The sequence below is a fragment of the Chiroxiphia lanceolata genome, chromosome 3 (genome assembly GCF_009829145.1).
Source record: "Chiroxiphia lanceolata isolate bChiLan1 chromosome 3, bChiLan1.pri, whole genome shotgun sequence".
In the NCBI taxonomy this organism is placed as follows: domain Eukaryota; kingdom Metazoa; phylum Chordata; class Aves; order Passeriformes; family Pipridae; genus Chiroxiphia; species Chiroxiphia lanceolata.
In genome coordinates, this window is record NC_045639.1 from 28052291 (window position 1) to 28075744 (window position 23454).

Here is a 23454-nt window from a genome sequence, read left to right on the forward strand (position 1 = left end):
GGTTTTGGAAGCTCTAGATGGGACACTTGAAGAAAAAGAATTTCTGAAAAATTATTATTAAGCATTTATTAGAGCTCGAGTTTCCATATGATCTCTCAAGTTAGGACCTAAATTACTTTGGAAAACCCTGGCAAAAATGCCTAATAGGGAAAACTTACATAGTTGTTTCTCTTCCCTTCTGTCAGTTTTCTAGAGTGCTTAGATCCCTTTTGGAAATTTTGTAGGCTTCTGTTGCAAGGACACTTTTCAGAGTAACTTCATATATGTGTAGTTTCACAGTAGTATCTAGTGTATAAAGACAGGTAGGACAGTCTCTGCTGGACTATTCATCTCTTCTGAGGAATTTATGTGTTCTTTCTTGATGTTTATCTCCTCTTTAGTCATCTCAATCTAGCACCTTATCCAGGACACTGCAGCTGGTAATTTGGAAGCGAGTCTTATTGTCTTCTGGGTGGATCTAGATAAGTGCTAAGCTTTTGTTTTGTATTGGGTTGGGGGTTTTTTTGAGCGCCCTTCTCTGTTAGACAGGCTGCCATTAGGAAACTAATGTGCTGTGTTGTACTTACTTGTTATGTCTTATTAGGAATCTGAGGCTCACTTCTTCAGGTGTGTTTTGTATCTATGCATGAGCAGCTGTTTAAGGAAAGGGTATGATTTTTTAGAAACCTGGGTGAGATGCAAAGATGCAAAAGGAGGTGGGCAGAGGAAATGGTGTTGCTGCTGTTTCTGTGCTTTGGGTACAGCTTTACCCTTGAGAGGTGACTCTACAAATTGCCATGTAATCTTCTCAAGATGGTCTGTTCCGTGTGTTAGCAACTAATTGTTTTAGCAGTAAATCAGTGGGGATAAGAACATGATCTTCTGGTATCTGTGTTGTTGGGAGACTGTCTTTGCAGACCTCTGTGCTCTCTGGTTTATTGTCAATATTCTTCCCCAGAAATTTGCATAGAAAACAGTGTATTTCTTTATTTCCTTGTATCTTAAAATGTTGTGTATAGTGTTAGCCAAACTATATGGCATAAATGCAGTATGACTGCATTGATTCATGAACTGTTAGTTAATTACTCTGTATTAACAGGGTACATGTACAAACAAAACATATTTTCATGCCAGGGTGGACTGACTGGACTCTCAGGGTGCTCTTTGTCACAGTTTTGGCCATGATTGTCTGTGTTGTTCTTTATTAGATTAACTGTGATTGAATACTAAACTGCATTTCATCATGGTTTTTCTAAATGGCGCTCTGGCCACTTCTGTGGCTAAACCAAAGCAGTTTAATGATCATGTGCTTTTCCCTTCCTGTTCTTCCTCATTTCTATTTCTGGCATCTTAGCAGTACAATAGGAGCCTATGGACTCTTCTAGCTCATTTTATTTCCATGATCTGATGTTCACTAATGCCATGGCTCGAGGCAGCAGTACCTGAGATTTCCAGGTAGTCCTCTATCCAGGTTCTGCAGTGGCTCAAGATTTTTAGTTTCTGAACTACATAAGATCAGATGGATTTCCCAGGAGTTGCCAGAGCTTTTATGTTTGAATCCTCATCCACTCATCTATGTACATGTATTTCTGTTCAAATAAATACTTTTTGTTAACCTCTTCAGGCCCTAATTAAAAAATTCTCTTCATGTGCACAGCTAGTATATAAAGGACATCCATTAATGGGACAGTAAGTTCCTTATTATAAGTAGAGCAATTCATTTGCTCAAAATGAAATGTATGCTCAGATGGTCTCCTGGCTTGGAACAGTTAAATGTAAAGACAAACTCCTGTAGTGAGGTATGTTTGCAGAATGCTGGCGGATGTGCTTTGTCTCTTGTCATGACTCAATAATGTTCGATAAAGTTCAAAACATAGAAGCTGCCACACTAAATCCTCAGTCCTGTAGAACTGATATTGTTGTCAGATGTTCTGCATGTTTCGGAATTGGGAACTCAGAGAATGGAGTGGTTGCTCTTTGATGGAACCTGACTACACGAGCATCTGTCTAGGAGGTGGTGAGTGCTGAGTGCTCCTCCTGTGCTGCCCATTTTGCTCTCCTAGCTTTTGTTGAAAGCATTCCTAGGCATTTGTCGTGTGCTTCATGGTTTCAACCCTGGCAATTTGCTATTCTTTCATTTACTTCAGTGTGTTAATATTCCTTCCTTTTCTTCTTTCCTTCCCTCCAGAGCAAGGTGTTTCTGCCACGAAGCTTAACTTGGTTTGTGGCCTTGTCTAAAAAGTGGAACTGTAATAGCAGTCTAGTTCTCTGGAAATGAAAATGTCTCTTTTTATCACATTCTGTAGGATTTTCATCTCTTTAGTATGTGCCAAATGTGAAATTAATTGGCTTTGCAAGTGATCACTAATCTTCTTTCTCATAGTACTTAATGCAATTCATAGGCATTTTATTAAGACAAATACCATTATGCTAACAAGAAATTTGAACATATGCATTTTTGAAAATGTTGTAAAACTGTTATACACCACAACTCTTCTGTCCACCCTCTTAAGGAGCCCATGGATGCACGGGAAATACTGGTAGTTTTCAATAACCAAGGAGAGCAGTTGGGAAGGTGTATTTTTTTGATATGGAGGAATTTATTGATTTTGTCTAATAGTAAATACCATGTGAATAGTTCCGTTGGGTTTGGTGTCACTACTCGTGCATAAATAACACCACATGCCTTATTGCTTTCCTCGGTTTAAAGTCCAGAACTGCATCTTTGTGGGTATATTCTACTCTAGACCCACTAAAAAGCGCATGGTATCTTGACCCTGTAATTGGGGAGCATGCTGAAGCATTAAAGTCCAACTTAGAAAAACTTCTTTGAGCTGTTTCCCCTTGATAATTTCAAAGTACATGTTTTACGTAGGAGAAAGTGAACGGGGGAAAAAAGACAACATCTGACTTTCTCTATAGGGGCAAGTCTCCAGTGTTTTTGCTCTTGCCTTACTTTCTTACTGGTATGTACATTGCCCACAATTAGGTAACCTACAGACTACGTCAGTTTAAAATTGAGATGAGTCTTGAAGTAAGGCCACATGCATTTGGATTCTGTGACTTGATGACCATAAGCTTTAAGGTGGCATTTTGTGTAGGCAAGATTCATGGTGATCATTTTTTATCCCCCTGCCACCCAAAATAATCACCTTTTATTTTCATCAAGTGTTTGCCACTGATTCTGGAGTGCAAGAAGGTTTGCAGTACATGAAAGTAGGCACAAATGCAGTCTGTACTGCTTACCTTCAAAATTTAATCAGTTTGACAGAAAAGATTGTTATGGCTTTTTTTAAATGAAATTTAGGTTTCTTCTGCACAGAAAATTCTCCTGGATAAGCTGAAGTGGCAGTTCATGTACCAGTACAACTGCTTATTTTGTTTTCTTGTCCAACATTACTCCTTTTCTGATAGCTTGTATTTCTTTGGGTAGCTTCCACCCTGCAATGAATGTGCATTGAACCATTTTGCAGTTACCATGGTGGTAGAGCCATGTCCTTAGCCTTGAACAGCTTATAGCCTGACAGTGTGTTAACTAGCGTGTACAGTGTTTAATCTTTCCTCCTTACATCTTCCTGAGTGCACAGATACATGATTAAGATACCATTTGGCAACTAGTCAGCTTTAATTGCTCATGGTGTATGCAGAGTAATGTGTTCTGGGTTTTTTTTAATTTTTTTTTTTTTTTAGCCTAACCCTCTTATTGCAGGTTAAGCTGTGCTTGCAGACAGTTACTGCAACTTAGCTGCCTTATAATAAACTGTTTAAACCACTGTAATTTCGTCATGTGGCTGGACCATCAGACATAAGGCGTTTAAGCACCACCTAAAAGGAATCGTCATTTAAAAGCATCACGTAAGCTCGATATAATTCAAACGAGTACAATCTGTGTGTGTGAAGAGGAGATGTGGATGCTTTTAAGGAGCAGCATCTGCTTTATAAATATGAGCTATGAAAGGCTTCCAAATGTCCCCTCTGTTCATCAAATGTGAATGTGATCTTCTCTTAGAAAGCCATCTGGAGTAGGCATGCTACAGTCGCTGCCTTGCTCTGTGCCATTGTCCTGTCTGTGCCTCAGAGTGACTTGTCTCGCTACTGCACACTCAGTATTAGTGATTGTTTCATGAGTTGTTTGAACATGGAGTTTATTGCCAAGCCTTGGCACATCATAAAAGCATTTTGTCTCCAATGTGCTGGTTTTGGGGGTTTTTCATGCTTTGGGGATTTTTTTCTGTCTTTCCCCATAGAAATATTGTGAAAGGAATGAGGAGTCTGCGAGAAATACTACGGACTGTGGAAACAAAAGCTACTCAGACCTTCAAAATGGTAAGGGGATGGGAGATGGGAAGGTGGGGCTGTCTGGTATGCAAGAATTCTCTCTACTGACCGTTGCAGTTGCAAAAAAATGTTTGCCCTCAATTTTTTTACTTTTGGAAGTGATGTGTCAAGTGATCCCCCAGAGAAATAGGGATGTATTTAGTTTTACAGTGCTGTCCTCAGGTGATGTTGTCTTGTTTTCTTTCTCAGTTTCAGTGTGTGCATGCACACCTTTCTGGATTTGCATGTGGAAACATTAATTACTTCTGACTTTTGCAGCAAGCGAGGCTTTGTTAGACTGAAGTTCTTCTGTAAAACCCTCTTCAATATAGTACAGAGTGATTTTAATAGTTTTAATTTGGTTTTGGTGTTGGCATTCTGCATGCATCCTTTTATTCTGAATGCCTCTGGTAAAGAAATCATGGAGTTATTTATATACCTGTTTAACTTCTTAAACCTGTAATGGCTTCTTCCCTGTCTCCCCTTTAAGATGTCTTGTCCTGAAGTTACTCAGGAGGTGACAAGGTCAACAGCATAGAGAATAACAGTCTTACTGAGAATGTGAATAAGAGCTCTGCAGCCCTAAAAGCGCTGATGTTCTTACAACTAAACTTGTGCTTGGTTCAGCATTGTGTTTTATGTAATTTCAAGAGAAGTTCAGCAAAGGAGGGGGCCATGGGTTTGCATAGCATTTTGGAGAATATAGATGCATGTGGAAGCTTGTGCAGGGAATTAGAAGAGGTGACTTCAATAATAGTCCACTCAGATGGTTGCATCCTTTTCCAAACTGAGATCAGGGCTCCGGGGTATTTTCACGCTTGCCTGTTTTGTCATTTTGGTGAGATGAGTCTAATCTGCTCCTGTATCATGACAGAATGTGGCTCAGTTGTTCCTGTCCCTGTGCGACTGGGGAGAGCTGTACAACACCCATGGGGGATTTTTCCCTAAGGGAAACTCTGAGAGTGTTCATTCAATAGTTTTTCTTGGGATTTCTATTTTACTGCAAGTTACATTTTCAGTTTTTTATTTCTTTTTAAAGAGCTGTCAAAAGGGCAGAGGGAGGAACGTTCTTAATTAAACAAGTTTTTCAAGCATGAAAGTAAAACACACGATTTATTTTTTTCCCTAATTTGTGGGATCACAGTGTTCTTCAAGCATAATGATGCTTTTTTTAGCCAAAGGCAGTAATAACATAAATCAGAGTCTTGGCCTGTTCTGGTTTGTTTGGTCTTATTCAAAACAAGAGTGAAGCTAATTTACACAGCTACTGTATTGTATGTTAAAATCAAAGACACTAGAAGTATTTGGTGCTTGCCTTTTGAAAGGCTTACCACAAACTGTACTCCTATTTCTGTGTGAACCAGTAGAGATCTTTCTATTGCTGGCATATTATTTTCCTTCCCCCCTAAGACTGTAGGAAAAAAATATAGGAGAGTTGACTCCTCGGGGTAAAACTGGCTGAATAATTACACATTGAGATGATAAAATGATACTGGCTAATGTTGCAGGGCCCTAGGCCATTTTGCTCATAGTTATTTGCTATAAAAAGCATAGAAAAGCTTAGTTAGAAACAGAGGGTTTTCTGTAACTTGTCGGTAGAAGTGCATGGAAAGTCTTGGGGTTTCCAGAGAGTTGTACGTGACAATATTTCTTTGAGACACGGTCGTACATTCAGATCACTGCCATTTGCTGGGTACATGTGTGAAACCTCCCTTTATGCTGTTAAGAAACTGGGCACACTAGTGTGGTTGCATTTTAGGTTAGTGCAGTGAATTCATGTGTGGTGGGTAAGGTGAATGAAAATCAAGAGCTTTGCATCAAAAGAAGTTATTTTTCTGAAACCGGATAACAGGAACTTTAACCTCAGTGTGATTTATTCGATCCTACTGATGTAGATTTCTAACATACCTGTCCTGGTATTTAAAAGAAAATGACTCTTGGTGGCCTTTTAACACATCTCAAAGTGTAAATTGCATATAAAATACATATGTGATAGTCAGAGAAGTTGCAAAATACTGTTTACAAGTATTAGGACAGAAAGGCTGAAGTTTCAGCCTGCCTCTGTTTTGTACAGTATTTACTTTACAGCTTACAGTGGGTATTCTGCTTAGAATTCACAGAAGATACCACAAATTTTGACGTCTCTGAGCTTGTTTGTATGCTAATATATTTATAATGCAGAAAATCTGAGATTTTTTGGGTGGCAGACAAGGACAAATGCCAAAGATAGTTTTAACTTGCCTTTGCAAAATTTGCCCCCTTTTGGGCCCAGTTTGCCAGTTTGTGTATGAACTGGAAAGCAAGTATTTAAAGATCCTTGGCCACTTATGGTCAAAAAAGTGCATGTGATGTCGCTGTCTCAATATAGAGTTCCTCCCTCCATTACTGCAACAGAAGGAGAGAAGCAGGACTGAGATGAACCTATAAAAGGCTACAGGAAGAGCAGTATTAACAGATAAAAGGTTGATCTTTTAAACCTAACATAAAAGTAACCTCTGGTCTGAGACTTGCATACAAAATTCTGAGCCTGAGAGTGCAGTGTAGTGTCATCATACTCTAATATAGTGACTTTAGTGAGATTGTCTCAGCAGTCCATGTGGTAGGAGATTGTCTTTGTTCACCAAAGCATCCCTTGCTGTCAGGCTTTCTTGATACTTTTTTCCCCTGGCATTGCAACTAGACCATGTAAATGCAGAAGTCTGACCTTTTCAGAGGAGGGAAGAAACTGCCACTTCTGTAGACTTTAGCAGCTGATTTAGCTTCTCTGGCCTTCTGAAAAGTGGTACTGTCATGCTAGTACATCTCCTTCCTAAGGTGGAACATGGAGAGGGGTGTATCTTTTGTGTTGGAGAAGGCTTCTCTGATATATGTCTTTTTCTATACTGTTCACTGATGTCTAGACTGCAGCTAAACAGCTAGCCCAAGTACTTCTCCATTCCCTCAGTGAAGACTGTTACTGGAGCCCTTTATCTGATCCGCTTCCTGAGTTCATGAACAAGGAATATCAGTCGTATGTTAGCAATCTTCTTTGTCGGAGGCCTGAGCTGTACACAGAAGAGAAGTAAGCACTCATTTTTATTTCAGTTTATTGTAAGGAGGAGGGTGTTTGAACACTTGTTGGTACTGCTGATTATGTCACTGATTCATGTAGTAGTTTTGTATCTTCTTGTTTTTTAGCATCGTGTCAAAAAGGCTGCTGGAAAAATAAAACTTAAACTTTGAGTGTTGGATTTTTTTTTTCACCAGGAAGAAGAAAATCCAATCAAATAGCTGTCTTTGCTGTGAAATTAAAGTAATCCATTTATGGTTCAGTATAGCTCATCTAAGATATATTTTAATTGTAAACCTGCAAAAGAAAGTATTGCCTAGCAAATGAATTATACATGAGATGTTTCAAGTTACCGCTTCTCCTGTGAAATGAGAAAGAGGCTGACAGGATAACTCTTGACCTTCCTCAGAAAAATGTGTTCTATCTTTCAGTGTGTACTGCCCTCAAGACAACGTAGAAGAGGCTCTTCTTCTCCTCTTAATCAGTGAATCCATGGTAAGCCAAAAATAAGCTTGTGATATTAATAGTGGAAAGTAATATCTGGCATTTCCATGTCAAGTCTTCTGGTTGGTTTTGTTTACAGTCTTCCCTGGATAAACAGAAGCAAAGGTTTGGATGCTGAATGGAAAATGCTATCTATTCTTTTATTAGTGACACCATTTTTATTAAGTGGAACATGAGAGGAGGGTTTTGGGAACTGTCTAGAAGAGGAAGTGACTGCATTCATCATAGCTGCATGCAGGTTCTGTCATCCAGATACATTGTCAGTAGACAGATGTTTCCATTCAAAACATCCATGTGGATTTATGGATCAAGAATGAGAGGAAGGGAGCCTTGCCTAAAGCCAGGAATGATGGTGGTACCCACTGTCCGGTATTGCAGGATACAGTACTGTGCTTACATGCCTTAGCCTGCAGTCCTTAGCTGTTTCAGTCCTGAGTGATCTTTGACAGTTTCTGATGCTGGTGATACAGGGAATTTTGTCACATGCAAAAACATTCATGATAAACTATACTGAAATAATTAGATTTCTTCTATTTATAACACTGGTGGCTTTAAAAAATCCATTTAAAAGCAGGCAAACTGCTTGGAAAACTGCATGGTAACCTTTGATAATTTTCATGTTCTGAGAAGACACAAACATAGAAAATGTGTAAGGAATGCTTTCTGAAAATATATGAGGAATGTATATTTTGCTTTAAATACAGTGTGGTCACTTGTAATTCAAAGTGAGATTTCAAAACCTTGGAGCATCAGTGACCCTCTTAAAAGCTTTTAAACAGCTTTCAAACAAGTTGAAGAGTGCTGTGGAAACTTCTTGGGTTTTGCTTCCTTCAGTTTTTGTCTGGTTCTTCTGGCTCAAGTCCTTCCCCATTCCTGCAACTTCTTCAGGACATGGCAATTTAATATTGTTTGCTTTTAAAATTTGGGGAGAAATTGAAGAAGCAGAACCACCCCAAAATATTAAGTTGAATTCATGTATCATGTACATCTGAGTATTACCGTGTGCTTTTTAATGCCTTCTAGATTAATCCTCTGCAGTACATCTGCTTTGTGTTTTCAAGGACTTTTCTTCAGTTAGAAGGGCTTTTCATAATTGCAAGTAGAGTGAGGGCTTGTAGAGTATCATAGGCACTTTATTAAAATCAAAAGGACTTGTGTCAGTGTGGCTTGTCAGGGTTGATCCAAGCAGAACGATGAGGGTCTGGAGCATCAACAGTACTGGCTGCTCCAGCCTTTTCCGGGACTAGACTTGCAGTCAGAAAGGCCTTGTAGGACCTTGAACTCTACAATCTTCTTCTGCTGAGGAGAATAAAAGTTATCCCTGTTTTATCCACTGGTGTGTAAAATGGTGAACTAACTGGTCCTTTATCTAAGTTATGGATAAAGCAGTGAAAAAATGCTATTGATAGAAACTAGACTACTGTGCTGACTTGGAGGTTAAATAAGCTTGTGTATGCCTAAGTGCGGTCTCCAGTATATAGGAACTCCAGTATATAGGTAGATGCAAGGCATTTTGATCTGCTGCATATGAAACACTTAAATAATCAAAGATCCTGTAGTAGAGCACTGCAGGAACCATGTAACTGTCTTTCTGATTTCGGGGAAATGGAACATTAGAGTCTTCCTCTTGCATTAGCAATAGCCTTGCCATGAGTTTATTGTTCTAAATAAAATTCAGACCAGTGTGTAGAAATACACTTAGGAACCACAGGAATGTGCTTCCTATGTGAAGAACAGAGGGAGCAATCTGATTCTTACATAAGTTTGCAATCCGTAAATATTTTCCTGTAGTTTTACTATTATGGTATGAAGAAGGGAAAATTTTGTTTAATTTATGACATAAGACATGTTTTCCATAACAGCATTGCTGTAGGCTAGTGATTTTTCTCATATACAAATGTGTTGTTTGTTTGAAATTTTGGTTTTTGTTTTGGTGGTTTTTCCGACAAAAACCAAACAACTTAGTGGAGCTCATGGAATGAGTTAATAAAGAAGCAGATTTCCAGTTGAGGCCTCTCCCTAATAATATAATGTTAGCAACTGAATAAAATATACTTTCCTTCCTGGAAAGAGTGTCAATGGCAAGTGATATGTTCCTGTAGGCCAGTAAGCAACATAGTTGGTGTTCGTGGATTTTGGCTGGATTAGGCATTCTCTCAGTATTTACAATTATGAGCCCCTTAAAATGAAACAGAAGTATGCAATTAAGTTGGCTTGCTGGGTGCTCTCCAGCCTCTCTGACACTGTGTTCTGTCAGAGCAAAACTCACCAGAACGGTACTTTGCCTGTCTGAGTTTAAAGAGACAAAGAGCAGCCATGCTGTAGTAACTCTTTTACAGAACCATAAAGCCAAAAAGCTGCTTCTCATGCCTGTTTGTGACTTCTGCCACTCCAAAATGACTTTGAGGGGGGAAAAATTAAGGGAGGGATGGATGGAAGAATTGCCAACCTGTGGAGGGGACACAGAGCAAAGCTGTATTGGGGAGGAGCATAAATCATCAGAGAACCTCAAAGCAAATATGTCATAAATTTAATGAAAAGGAAACATGGTAGCTCTTTCAAGTAGTATATACCTTGGACACCTTTGCTGCTGAAATTCACTCGATTTTTCTGTTTGACTTGCCTTCCTAAGGTGAAAGCTGACCTCTACTTTACCAGGATCTGTGTGACTCCCCAGAAGTTGTTATGGGGAGGTAGAACTGTTCCTGTAACGGGGAAAGGGGGAAATTGCCTTGTGGCTATTGTGAGACAGACCCTATTTCTCAGCAAGCCTTCTCTGGCTCTTAGTGGTGCAGGGTTCTGGCTCGTGATTTCTTCTTATCCCTTCCCCTGGCATTGCAAGGGAGCCATGCTGCATGTTCTAGTGGGATCAAATGAGAATATATTCTAAAGGGACAGTTAAGGGTTCCTTCAGTATTTCACTCATTCTGCCTCTGAGCCTAAGTATGTGAAAGGTTTTCAGATGACAAAATAACATGGTAGCTTCTTTCATAGCTTTGAAGATGCTTCTGTGGATATAATAACACTTACAGTGAAAGCTTGTAGCCTGTTTTGTCCTGGCACTCTACTGAGTTGCCTCCTGTGTTCTTTATGTCCTGTTAAAAATGGGAGCCTTATTCTTTGTGTCCTGTTAAAAATGGGAGCCTTTTTCGTAAACCAAGGCGTCTCAGTAAACAATGAAAATCATCCTGGTTGTTGAGCTTGGCAAATGTTCCTCTTCTGTACCAGCTGTTATTTAGTCACAGTCTGTGGCTGCAGAGTTCTCATGAAGGAATTTAGTGAAACAAATCAGGCAGCCTGAAGATTGCCACAGTTAGGGTGGTCTTTTAGGGGGGTTTGTGGCCTCTTTGCTACCATATCATTCATTTTGTATGGCCTAAGTTATGGTATGGATGGGCTATATTTGTGAGAGGATGAAAATGCTCTCCTTCAGACCGAGAAGGCCAGCTGGTGACAGCCTTTACAAACTCAGGCTGCGGTAGAATGATGCGTTCATATCACGTACTAGGAAAAAAATGGACTGGCCTATTTTTAAACCATTAGTCCTCTTTCTTACTGTATTTAACCCAGCTAAACAGTGATAACTGTGTTTGTGAGGAGAACTGAGGACATATCATGACCTGCTGGAGTGTGATTTCTCTGCATTACACTACCAGTGGCAATGGTACTGGTTCCTCCATCAGGGACTCTGGTGCTTTGAACTGCAGGGGGTAGACAGAGGAGGTTTGGCATGACTAACCCCTAGCTGCAGCTTTGTTTATTTTAATAGCTGTTCTCAAGAGTATTCAGAATTGACTGCACTGCCCTTAAAGTTAACCAGAAGTTTCTCAGAGCCAGGAATGGAACACTTTCTATTACTTTTTGTGTTTACTTTTGAGGTTAAACCCCCCCCCAAAAAAAAACTCACCAAAAAAAAAACCAAAAGAAAAAGTTCTTCGTTTATGTAAAAACCTTCCCCTCTTGAATCTGAGGTCCAGCGTACTGTCTGAAATTCCTTTATTCAGTGCTGTCTCTTACAACAGGGGATTTTGGATGATGCGATCCACCAAACATACCAGGTAACATGGATTATTTTTTTTGGCTCTGTATTCACTTCACTCATACTGGAAATGAAGCTCCTCGTATCCAAAACTAATAAATTCTGTGCCTGTGTAACAAAGATTAGAAATGTCATCCCCATCTTATCTCTGATTTGAATCCCTAAAGGCGATTTGACCTTGGAGAGCCTGAGAGCATGGAACAGATGGTGAGGGGGAAGTAAGATACTGGGACTTGTCCTGTTCTTTTTACTGGTGAGAGCAAACTCATGGCTGTGAGCATGCCTTTAATAGAATAAGATTAAACTCATGTATTTTTAAGCACAGAAATAATTAAAACCTGTTAGCTCTACATTTCCTAGTTTTATAGGAGAATAATCTTGGCAAAGGAGAATAATCTCTTGTAGCTTTTATAGGTTGTGGAGTTTCTTTGTTGTTTGTTTGTTTGTTATTTTTGAGTGGTGCCAAGCCCAGTGATGATACAACAGCTAGATGACCATCACTACTATTTTCTTGAGGGCTGTCAGATTATGGCAACTGAAAGAGACAACTGGGGATGGGATTGCCCCCTCCGTTGGTTCCTGCCAAATCACAGTTGTGCACTTACAATAGCAAATCTGACTGTCTCTTTAACTGGTTTGCAAGGCAAAGCTAAGTGTTTGGGACCAGCAGAGATGGATTGCAGGATGTTTCTGGTGGGAAATACACTACCTCTGTTAATTGCCTCTTGAATAAATAGTTCTAATGTGAGTTACTTGAGGCAGAGTAGAGAGCTTTTTTCTTCTGCTTTGCAGTAGGAAGTCTTGTTTCCAAACTTGCAAGGGGGATGTAAATTCTTGGAAGATAGCTCTCTAAATCCAGATGACTACAAAACAGTATCCATAAACAAACTTCCTTACTTTCTTTCTCTCTTCCTTGTGTGTAGAGTTGTTGGGTGCTTCTGGATGGGTGGATATGTCTGTCTTGCTTTCAGTGATGTTTCCAGAATTATTTCTGTTACAGTACAAGGCATTAAAATACACCTGAAACATAAAAGATATATCTATATGGTCATATTGGTTAAGCAATAATAATAGGCTGTTTTGCTGAGACATCTGCATTGGGCACCAGTAACTTGTGGTCTGTTGCTTATCAGAAATGAGACAGATGCCATATAGTTCACAAGGGCTACGTTTTCATTCACTGTGCTTCTGTCTTAAGTGGAACAAGTTGTGGTATCTCTGTGAGAGGAGTTTTGTTGAGTTCCTGGGGCATGGTGTGTCCTCCCTGTTCAGTCGACTTCCCATTTTCACAGCAGCTTTGCGGTCAACCCTGAATATGTTCTTTGCTTATATTGGTGAAGGAAGCCTTCAGGTGCTATGTGGAGGTGATCAGTAACCAAAGCAAGAAGTCCCTAGCTTCTTCCATTGCATAGGTTCTTGCCACTGTGAGGAATTAATTCATTTTGTTGGCAACACAGGCAGAACAGCCAGAACGGAGACCCAAAGGATATGGGCTAAATATTTTTCAGCTCTTAGCAGTAAAGACATCAATTGCATGATTTCAAAGGCCTGTTGTCAGTCTTACATGCATAGCATTTGTTTTTCTCTCTTAATGCTAGTATTGAATCACACCAATTACATTATTACAGTACACTGTGTAAAACATGCTGCCGTTCTGTATAGATGGGTTGCAGTGAATCTGGCAATTATGTCTATTATGGAAAGACACAAGTTAAACATTCGAATGCCCATGAATTAGGGGGCAGGCAGCAGGCACTCATTAAAGATTTTAATTGCTTTCGTTTTCTTCTCTGGAAGAAAGCAGGGGGAGCCATGTTTCAAAGTGAGCAATTAAAGGATACTTCATAGCTAATTGCTGTGAGAAGGGGCTGCTACATGGAATATGCTCTATTGTAATTCGTATGATTGCTTGACGTTTTATTAAGAAGCACATCTTTGTACTGTGGTAAAATTTAATTTTCTGCTGCGTAACTGCGTGCGTAATGACTGCTGGAGTAATGGCTGTTTGGATTTGCTGTGGCTCTTTTCCTTTCTTTGTGAAATAAACATGCCATAAATAAGGGTCGTTGATATACCGCAAATCCTCTGTGGATAGATGGCTTATTTAGTTTGCAGGTAGATATATTGCCTATGTGGATAGGAAGGTACACACTGTCTGTAGCTCTGCCGGGTTGTTCGTTATATTGCAGATGCCCAGAAAGTCAGGTCTCTTCTCTGCTTTCAGAGCCAGCATAGGTCTGAAAGTCCCATATGGTGGTATTGCTGCGGTTTGGAGCCAGACCTGAAAAGCCCTGCTAACTTCAGCTGATTCTGTGCCCTGTCAGGTTGAACACCTGAGCTGGGCATCTGGCACGGTGCAGACACAGTGGCTGAATGCTGCTTAGCTCAGGGGTACCAGCCTGGGCTGGAACCTTTTGGGGGTGTGTGGCCTGGAGATGGGTTGTGTCACTGGCCTGTGGAAAGGGAGGGCTGAAGATGCTCGCTGTTCTGTGTCAGGGCTGACTATGAAATGTGTCCAATCTCCCCAGATAGGACTGATGTGATGTCTGACCCACTACGTGCACAGCTAATTGTGCCTAATGCATCCCAAAATATACAAATGCGATTTGTCTCTGGGTTGCTTGATTACCTAGGAGTATCTCAAATAAAGGGGCATTGAGTGTATATTTTTGTTCCGTATAATGCAAGTAACACTATAACTCCCGATGGCAAAACTTATGTTGGTAGCGTTAGTGACCTTCTCCATCCCTCAAAAGAGTCTTGAAAAGAGGTTCTTTTGATGGTGTGACTCATCATCTCTCTCCATCCTGCTTTTGTGCTGTGAGGCATGTCTGCGTGACAATGGGAACAGCTTAAATGGAATAGTCATGCTGGGGGTGTTAAAAATGTGTTTGTAGCTGTGTTTTACTGCTGCTTATAGTGGAGGAGGAAGTAATGTGGTAGGACAAATTGAAATTGCTGCTTATGTTATTGATACACTGCTTGAGACCAGTGTTCTACAAATAACCTTTTTTCCATTTGTGTTCAGGAAAATTAGTGTCTGAAACAACAGAAACAGAGGTACTGAAAAAATGTTGGTGTAAATAGCTTAGAATTTTTGTATTCTCAAATGCAAAAGGAAGTATCTCTATACATTTCACTAAGTAAAATTCTCCATCCACCAGAATTGGTGTATGCTGTGTTGCAGTAACTCTACAAATCCTCTACACCAGCAACTGTCAGGATTTCTCACTGATAAAACTAACATTTACAAAAACATAAACATAGGTAAAGACAAAAAAAATCTCCCTTCTAATAGTTATCTGGGTTGCAGCATACTTCCTCCTGTGAGAGGCAGGCCACAGAAACATGCCAGTTTCCCTGAGTGGGTGTCAGGAAATAGTGATTCATATTCTCTTCTCTGCCCTCCTGTATGTAACACTGCAGTAGTAAATTATGCCTTGAGCTTTGGATTGGTATTTACATTATTGTGTTAGACACACTCCATATTCTTGCTACCATTCAGTTAGTTTCTTAGGAGGTTTGCACCTTTTGGTTTGTTTGGTTTTTTTTTTTTTGTGTGTGTCTCTGTGATAGTGGGGGCTCTTCTTGATTAATTTTTTTTTTTAGAGTAGCCGGAATTAGCGATTGTAAATAGAGTCAGCATTAAAAAAATTGTTGGAATAGAAGTAATGATGAATTTGCCAGTGGCAACTTTTATGCATGCAAGCATAGAGAGTGATAGTTTGCAGAGATGACCTATGGCTTTGAGATTTGAAAGCTTGAACAAAATCATCAGGTTTATGACCTTCATGGAAAGAATATTCATCATGCCCATGCATATGGTGTTTTTAACTGCTAACTGCTTGGGTGAAGTACGATATGTACACTATGTTCAGTATGACTGCAATTTTAGAATGTTTCATCCTTGTAATATGTCCTGTATTCCTGCTTTTGCAGGATTGAGGTGCGTTCTTCCCTCTAGTACCAGTATCTGTGGCAGAACTTAATGTGCAGTCATCGGTTCTGATCAATTTTCTGTCTGTGCTAATGTATCCACTTGAAAATCATAGCTTGGTACTAGATGGATACCCAAAAAGGCATCAGACTATAGCTGACTCTAATGGGAGGTTGATGATGAGCTTACAGAGCATGGGGGTGCTATCTCAGTAGCTGTTTTCTACAAACAATTGTCAGAAAAATGTAACCAGTGCAGAAAAAATTGTTAGTGCTATTGTATCTACGTAGGAGGATTCACTTGGCAATGAGGATCCTTTGGTATATGCCTTTACTTTAACTCCTTTTTTCCTTTTAAAGTAGCAGTCTTGTGTTAAATCCAAGCGGAGCTTAAACATCTATTTTTTTTTATTCTTATTTATTTCTGCTAATAAAGGTAGACAATCTGTGCTTCTGTAATGTGACAGCAGGATTATCTCTTTGAAGTTGGTTTCACCCTCTCATGCAACCTATTGTTCTGAACTATTTTTTTAATTACAAATTGTCTTTTGCAGTAGCATGAAAAAGAAAACTACTTTTGTGGCTGCAGGAGTTGGTGTAAGTTTATTTGTGCAAATACTAGACAGTCTGATCTGTCAGCTTGCCTTTAACTGCGGTCACCATTTAGCTCTTGGTTGTGATTGTGTTAGTTGTCAGTAATTGTGTTTGCAGTCTCAGCTAGAGGCTGTGATGAAGAGTGCTTGGAACTGGGGCATTACACAGATAAAATCATGATGAAACAGCTGCAGCTTAATCATAATGAAGTATGTGTGGGCTTTAAGGGCTGTATATTCTGGAAATTTTTATTACACTTAATTCCCATGTTTAACCTTTTTAGGAAAAAAACACCTCCCTACAATTAGAAAGAAATAGATGTAAGATTATAGTAGTAAATATTATAAAATAAATCTCATAACCTTTCTGTTTCAGGGAGGGAACATTTTGTTTTTCTTTGCCTGAGGTGAAACTGCTGGCAATTTTCTTAATTTTTCTGATCTTTTAGATGTCTAGACCTGAGTGTCTGATGTTGCACCCCTTTCAGTTGAGGAGCCCAGGGCAGTGTGTCTGTGCTATCAGTAGGTGCTAGGGCTCAGTGGCATCTAGCACTCCCTCTCTCAGAGGCTGGGCAGTCTGGGTGAGGTCCGCTGCATTTGGAAGTTAGAGGGGCATTTCAGTTTACTCTGGGATCGTAATCTTTTCCTTTGTGTTCTGAAAAGTGGAAAGGGCTGGGATCTTGAGTTAAATCTGAGTCTCTGGCATGTGGTATTTTGGGACATCCTCACAAATACCTAAACTGATTATTTTCTGTCAAAAGTAGTGTTTCTTCCTGATCTAGGCCAAGTAATGCACTGATAGGTTAGCAAAATTAGCACATATATTAAAAAAAATAATAAATTTGTTATTGCATTGCCTAAACCACTAATTGCTTTAAATTGATGACAAACAAATCTGATTACCAAGGCAACCTGCTCAAATTAAAAAACGAAAAGTGAGTAGCAGAAAAGAACAATGAAAACACATACAATTGTGAAGAAATCAAGTGTGGACACAGAAGATAAATTATCAACCATGGAAGCAGTTATTGCAGTTGCAGGCAATTGAAGTAATAAGGAAGATGGTTTAAGGATGGCCTTGAATTTCTAATTATTGAGGAAATAAGGAAGATGGTTTAAGGATGGCCTTGAATTTCTAATTATTGAGGAAATGGGATCTGGTAGGTCTGTTTCATAATGCTCTAATTCTGCGACACAACTCCAGATGAGGTATTCCTTACAGTTCCTTTCTGTACATACAGCTATCTTCTTGATTTTGCTTCATGTGGATATAAAGTACCTCTGTGGAAGCACCTTCCTTATGTTGGGATAAATTTAAAAAAAAAATAAATCTTGAGATGATATTAAACAAAATGTTATGAGTGATGGGTGTAGCTTGCTGTGGAGGAGTCAGTTCTCTTTTTCTCTTTTGGAGTCTGATGCTTCATTTGTGTCTGTGCCTAGGCAAACCGGGACGCAGTGATCAGCCGAGCCCCAGACCAGCAGGATGACCGAGCCGTCAGCCTCCAGGATGCCTCTGCAGTCTACGACCTCCTCAGCATCACGCTGGGCAGAAGAGGGCAGTATGTGATGCTGTCTGAGGTACTTCCTCCGCACTCTGCCTCAGCTGCCCCTTGAAACGTGCTGGCAAAGCCCCTCTTTGCAGCAACTTGATGGGGAATATGAAAATGAAGCACACCAATTGGCAATTAGTAGAAAAAGCTGCAGACCTGTGGCAGCACAGGCATGAAGTGCACACTGAACTTTTGAGATATTGACATAATTTGTGTGGGCACTTGAACAAAGTGGCTGCCATTCGAGGTGATGATGTATGCTAGCAAGTCCCATTAACTGAGAAGAGGAAAATGGTGTCTTAAAAAAACAAACAAAACAACAAACCCCCGAAAAACACCTGGGTCCTGAACCACAACAGATTGTTTCCTGACCCAAGCAGCAGTCTTGATGAAAGGTATACTGAGGAAAATAAATAAAGAAAATTCTGATATTTCTCCCGTCATTTCTTTCTCAGTGCTTGGAGAGAGCCATGAAGTTTGCATTTGATGAGTTTCACCTCTGGTACCAGCTTGCCCTGTCCATGGTAGCTTGTGGAAAGGTAAGGTTCAAACTGAAGGACTTACAAAGGGCACATTTTCCTCTGGCAGAGTGTATCTAGATTACTTGTTTGAATGTACAAATCCATGTATTTTGTGGGAGTAAGGGCCATCAGGCAACTATGTTGAAGGACAGTGCTCTCCTTTTAGTCTCCAATTGCACTTTGTGGTCAGGTGCATGCATTTGGTATTGAGTAGTGTTCTTTCCATGTCATATTTGTTTCTCATTATCAGGGAGAAAATGGGTTTTGTGCATCTGTGCAGGTTGCTAAGTGTTATACAGCTGTCTGTTCTCTGCAGGTTCAACATAAATGTGCTTCGTATAAGAAAGAACCGATGTCTAAAACTCAACTCACTCTGGGGAGTTGACTTAAGCTGCAGTTTCTCCATATGATCAAGGAAATGTTAATTTTTTGTCATAGAGAGCTTGCAAGGTTTAATATTTTTGAAATGCTCGGTACAAAATATACTTTAGAAAAAGAAAGCATGTGTGAATATTGGAATGGTCATGTGTTTTAGTATAAGTGTTGTTTTAAAATTAGTATATTTGTCAAAGTTATCAGTAAACCATTGAGATGGCTGAAATCTGGTTGTGAAAGGTAGGCAGTGGCAGCAGGAGCTGGTTTTTTATTAGTGTTAAAAGAGTGGACTTACTGTAGGAAATGTAGATGGTACAAAATGTAGCCTTTCTGGAGTCCCCACCTACACTTTTGAGAGGTGTGAGCGAATTGATGCTATGCACTGGTAGACCACTTAATGTGGTCATATATTCTGTGCCCATGGAGTGTACAGGAATCCATGGAGACCACCAACTGGCAGTCATCTGGCACATTGCAGGTACTACTGTCCTTTTATGCCTATAAGCTGAGCTGGAAACAGTGGCTTTGGCATGGGAATGGGAGATGAATCTGCAGTGGTATGCTTTTGTAAAGAAATTGTCATCTTGTGATGTATAAGTGGCTGCAAAACTTCGAAGATGTCTGAAGGGATTCCTTGACTTCTGTGAACATAGGCAAGGCCTTATATCTTGGAAGACTGTCAGTTGTTAAGCATTTGACTTCAAGAAAATGGCAGAAAACCAAGAGAAAGTCTAATAAAGAGTATCAAATATGGCTAAGGGTACAGTAAGAAGGACTGAGGAGAGACTGAAATGATTAAGAGAAACAAGTCTTCAAGAGCTCTTAAAAGAAGGGGTTAATCTTGTCTGTGGTGGTTAGGACAAGATGTGATGGCTTCCAGTTGCAGCAACACAAGTTCATGTGTCCTATTAAGAGGCAAAAAAGGATAGTGGAACACTGGAAAAAGATTGCCCCGTGGAGGTTGTGTGGAGGCTGCATCATTGGGTATCTGTGGAACACCCTGGGCAAGTAGTGCCACCTCTGTGAGGCACCAGGGGTGTACTCGGTGGGACCTTGCACACTCTTGACTCTGTTGTGGAACTCTACAGTTGTCTCTTTTTGAATAGAACAGATATAGGTGATTTATGAGATACTAAAGCTTTGGCAACACATATTAGATCAGCAGGGAGCTGAAGGGAGATACTTAGACAAAGAACCTTGCAGATTCCTACAGAAGTTCAGTACAAACATTTCAAAATCCAATTCCAAGTATGAAAACAATGGCTAGACTCAATCATATATAAGGAAACCTTAAGCTACTAATGGAATACTTAAACAATGAGCTTGGTGACATGGTGCTAATACCTTGCACTGGCCTATGTCAGGTCGGGGGTTTACAAGTCATGTCCAGCTCTCCTTGGCATTCAGCTGGAGTTAGCACAGTCCTACCCTCTATGTCTTTACAAATCCTCCGGATACCTGATCTCTTCATACTGAGGACAACAATGAGTACATAGGCTATGGTGGAAAGACACAGTATCTTCCCATAAACACAAGGCTTGTCTGGGAGCTTTATCGGCTTTTTACAAGTTGTGTGACCTGTTTCTCAACAGCAGATAATGCTGTAGCTCTAGTAATCTGCTGGAGAGCAAATCTAGATTTTTAACTGCCAATGGTTGAGAGTGAGTGTATGCAGAGAATAATTGTGGTTCAGTCGTAGGTTAGTATGATGATTAGAAATGCAACCTGATCTTTACCTTCTAATAACTTGCATGGCAATTCTGTCCCTGTCCCTATATGTTTGCATACTTCTTCACCTTCCTTAGAAATTACTGAATATTTGGTACTTAAAAAAAAAAAAATGGCAACACAAGTATCCATCTCTATAACTGCCCTGTCTTTTCACATTTTCGAGTATGTCATGTCTTTTTGCCTGTACTTTAAATATTTACAAGGTAAAATGTCCTAATCTTGCCTATTGATGTAAAAGCTCTAAATGTTCTGAGCCCTATATAGGTCAGAGGGAATTCCCTTACCCAGCAGTCCCATCTGTGCAGTATTTCGCTTCTAATCCCAAAGTATTCCCTGAGGATTCCTGTCGTATACTCTGCAATGCGTCATCTTGCTAATGGGAAATGTGGCATACATTTTTATGTTGCTTTGGAGCTTGATAACAGGACAGAGTTCATTTAAAAGTAAGTACTCCAGTGTTGCAGAAAGAACTGATGAGAAAACAGTGTGGTCTGTCTAGACTGCAGAATGCAGAGTACACTTGAGCTTTTATAGGTAAAGATCTGTTTTCACCTGTCTCAGTCACAGCCAATTCCTGATCTCATTTCTCGGTAATGAAATCTCACATCCTGCAGCATTACTCGTTCTGCAGTACAGCAAATCATGCTCATAAATCCTGGGCACAACAGGAACAGTTCTATCAAGTTGTAAATGCTGGAAACTTTGGTTTATCTTTTTTTTTTAATATGTTTTTAGGATTTTCAAACTTTGACCTTCTTGAAAGTGCTGTAAAATCCTATCTTGCCTTCTATTCTACACTGAATTCGACTAGTGTTACTTTTATTTTGTTTATTCATCTTCAGATTAAGTCAATCAAGTCGAGTTTCAAAGTCGTTTAGTCCTCTGCCAGTCAAAAATTGCCAAATGGTGATTGTCATTTTTCACAAGTGATCAGTCTGAATGTCAAGCCAGTCACCTAGGCTCATTACTGCATGTAGGCTTGAGTTTACACATTATTCTGAAAAGCATGTGTCTTAACAAAAATAGGCACATCACTTCAGTAAGTTCCTGCAGGCCTTGGGGCTTCTAAAACAGTGAATGAAAAAACTCAGAGAAACATAACCTTCCTGTCTGTCTTTTATCATTTAACTGTGGAAATAATGAAGTAACAGCAATTTCACTTCCCCGTGTTTCTCAGCAACTTTTATAATGAGAAAGATGGTGTGGTCTGGTTGTTTTTTAACCTGTTCTTAGAAATGCCTGTTATACTGGGCTGTATATTCTCTAAACAAAGAAGGCATGTATACTTAAATTACTGAAATCCACCATTACATTTGGAAGACTTATGTAGGCAATTTTAGATGAAATGCTGAGAAACCCTAGACAATGGCAAAGACATGGTGATAGTTGTCCTGTGTCACCAAGTGCAGTTCTGGATAGGCAAAAGAGGTTTAAATTAGTCTAATGCTGTACCCTTGTTCTTGTGGTGCTGGAAAACTGAATGATGAGTTCTTCAAAGATGCTTTAAGTTGCTTCTGCTGGTAATAACCTTGGCAATGTGGTAATACAACAGCTAGAGGCTGAGTGGGCATAGCAGCTTCCTGGCTCTGCTACCGTGCATGGACAGGCTGGAGCCTGATTGGCGAGTGGTATGATAGCCGGATGCCATCTGGCAGAGTCCTCAGGCAGTGAGATGAGCCACTGTCCTGCTACCAGAGTAAAATGAGTGCAGACAGTTGCATCTGTTTGTCTCAAGACTTTGAAAAAGTGGCCAGTATTCAGCAGCATGGGGAAAGGAAGGACCAAACTCTCATTTACAGAGTAGAGATGACTTTGTAGTCTTGACAGTGGTGAAGAGAGAGAGAGCTGCTTGGGGCAGACTTGTTCTCTGCTGCTGCTTTCCAGCTAAACATTTTCCACTGGAGGTCATGCAGGTTACCAGCACACAGCTCTCCTGCAGACTAGGGTAGCTCTACCGACATTTCTGAAGTTGGAGGCAAAATTGTCATGGTGCCTGGGTGATGTATTACAAGCACAAGGGATGTGAAATAGGGTCCTTGTGCACTCGCAAGCATTTCATTGGCCTTGGACCAGTTGGATCAGTTACATGTTCCTTGTTCAGATTTCTGTCCCCTTCCACACCTAATACCCTCACACAGGACCTAGCCTTGGTGTCCCAAAGTGTCACTGGAGCTCTCTGGGAGTAGAGACTCACGAGTGCATCGTGAGTGGGCTCTAGGTTAAATTTACAGTATTTAAGAAAGTCTTCTAGATCTGCATTGTGAGTGTCTTTTTTACCTGTCACACTGCTTAAGGGAAAGATAAACTGTGAAAATATGTGCCTTCAACAACATGAGGCAACACCAATGCCTCTCTTTTACCTACTACCCAAGGAGACGAGATTTGTATTTAGTGACAATGATTTACTGTTTTCCTAAGGGTAGTGAGGGAGAGATTCTTCAAGGATAGCTGTGAAATTATTCTGTGAACAATGAGTCTACTTTGTCTGAAAGTACTGGGTGCCCTGACTGAGCCATTCAACTCTCATGAGTCTTAATCTCTCATGTCCAGTGAATGTTTATTGTTGTTTGGTGTATGGAGTGCATAGAAACATTTTCACGCTCAAGTTTAATGTTTCTGCCCAAAAAAACCCCACAACACAACATGGTTAGTGAATTAAGAGCTTTAGGATGTGTGTTTTTTGAGATGAGAGGTGGGGAGCAATATAGCCTTAGCCAGCTGAAGGAAGCTTGGAGCATCTGCTAGGAGAGGATAATCTGCTTTTACCCCTCATACTGTATACTCATTGAGGGGATGAAGTGCATCAAAAAGTGACTAGAGAAGAGCTCAGGAACAATTAAAGGGTCTGTGGGGAAAA

The 23454-nt window shown here is 40.1% G+C and overlaps 1 protein-coding gene across 6 annotated transcripts in view; it reads left to right on the plus strand.

The window, feature by feature from the left end:
- TTC7A (tetratricopeptide repeat domain 7A) overlaps nt 1-23454 on the plus strand; it is a 172654-nt gene that overhangs the window by 26076 nt on the left and 123124 nt on the right. For 5 of the 6 annotated variants that reach the window (XM_032684594.1, XM_032684595.1, XM_032684599.1 and 2 more), the window contains 5 exons: nt 4227-4305; nt 7197-7357; nt 7777-7840; nt 17861-17998; nt 18426-18509. In XM_032684594.1, coding sequence (XP_032540485.1) covers nt 4227-4305; nt 7197-7357; nt 7777-7840; nt 17861-17998; nt 18426-18509 — 526 coding nt within the window. Of the gene's footprint in view, nt 1-2069; nt 3835-4226; nt 4306-7196; nt 7358-7776; nt 7841-17860; nt 17999-18425; nt 18510-23454 lie in introns of those variants that run through there. The other variant, XM_032684600.1, reaches the window with a different exon arrangement.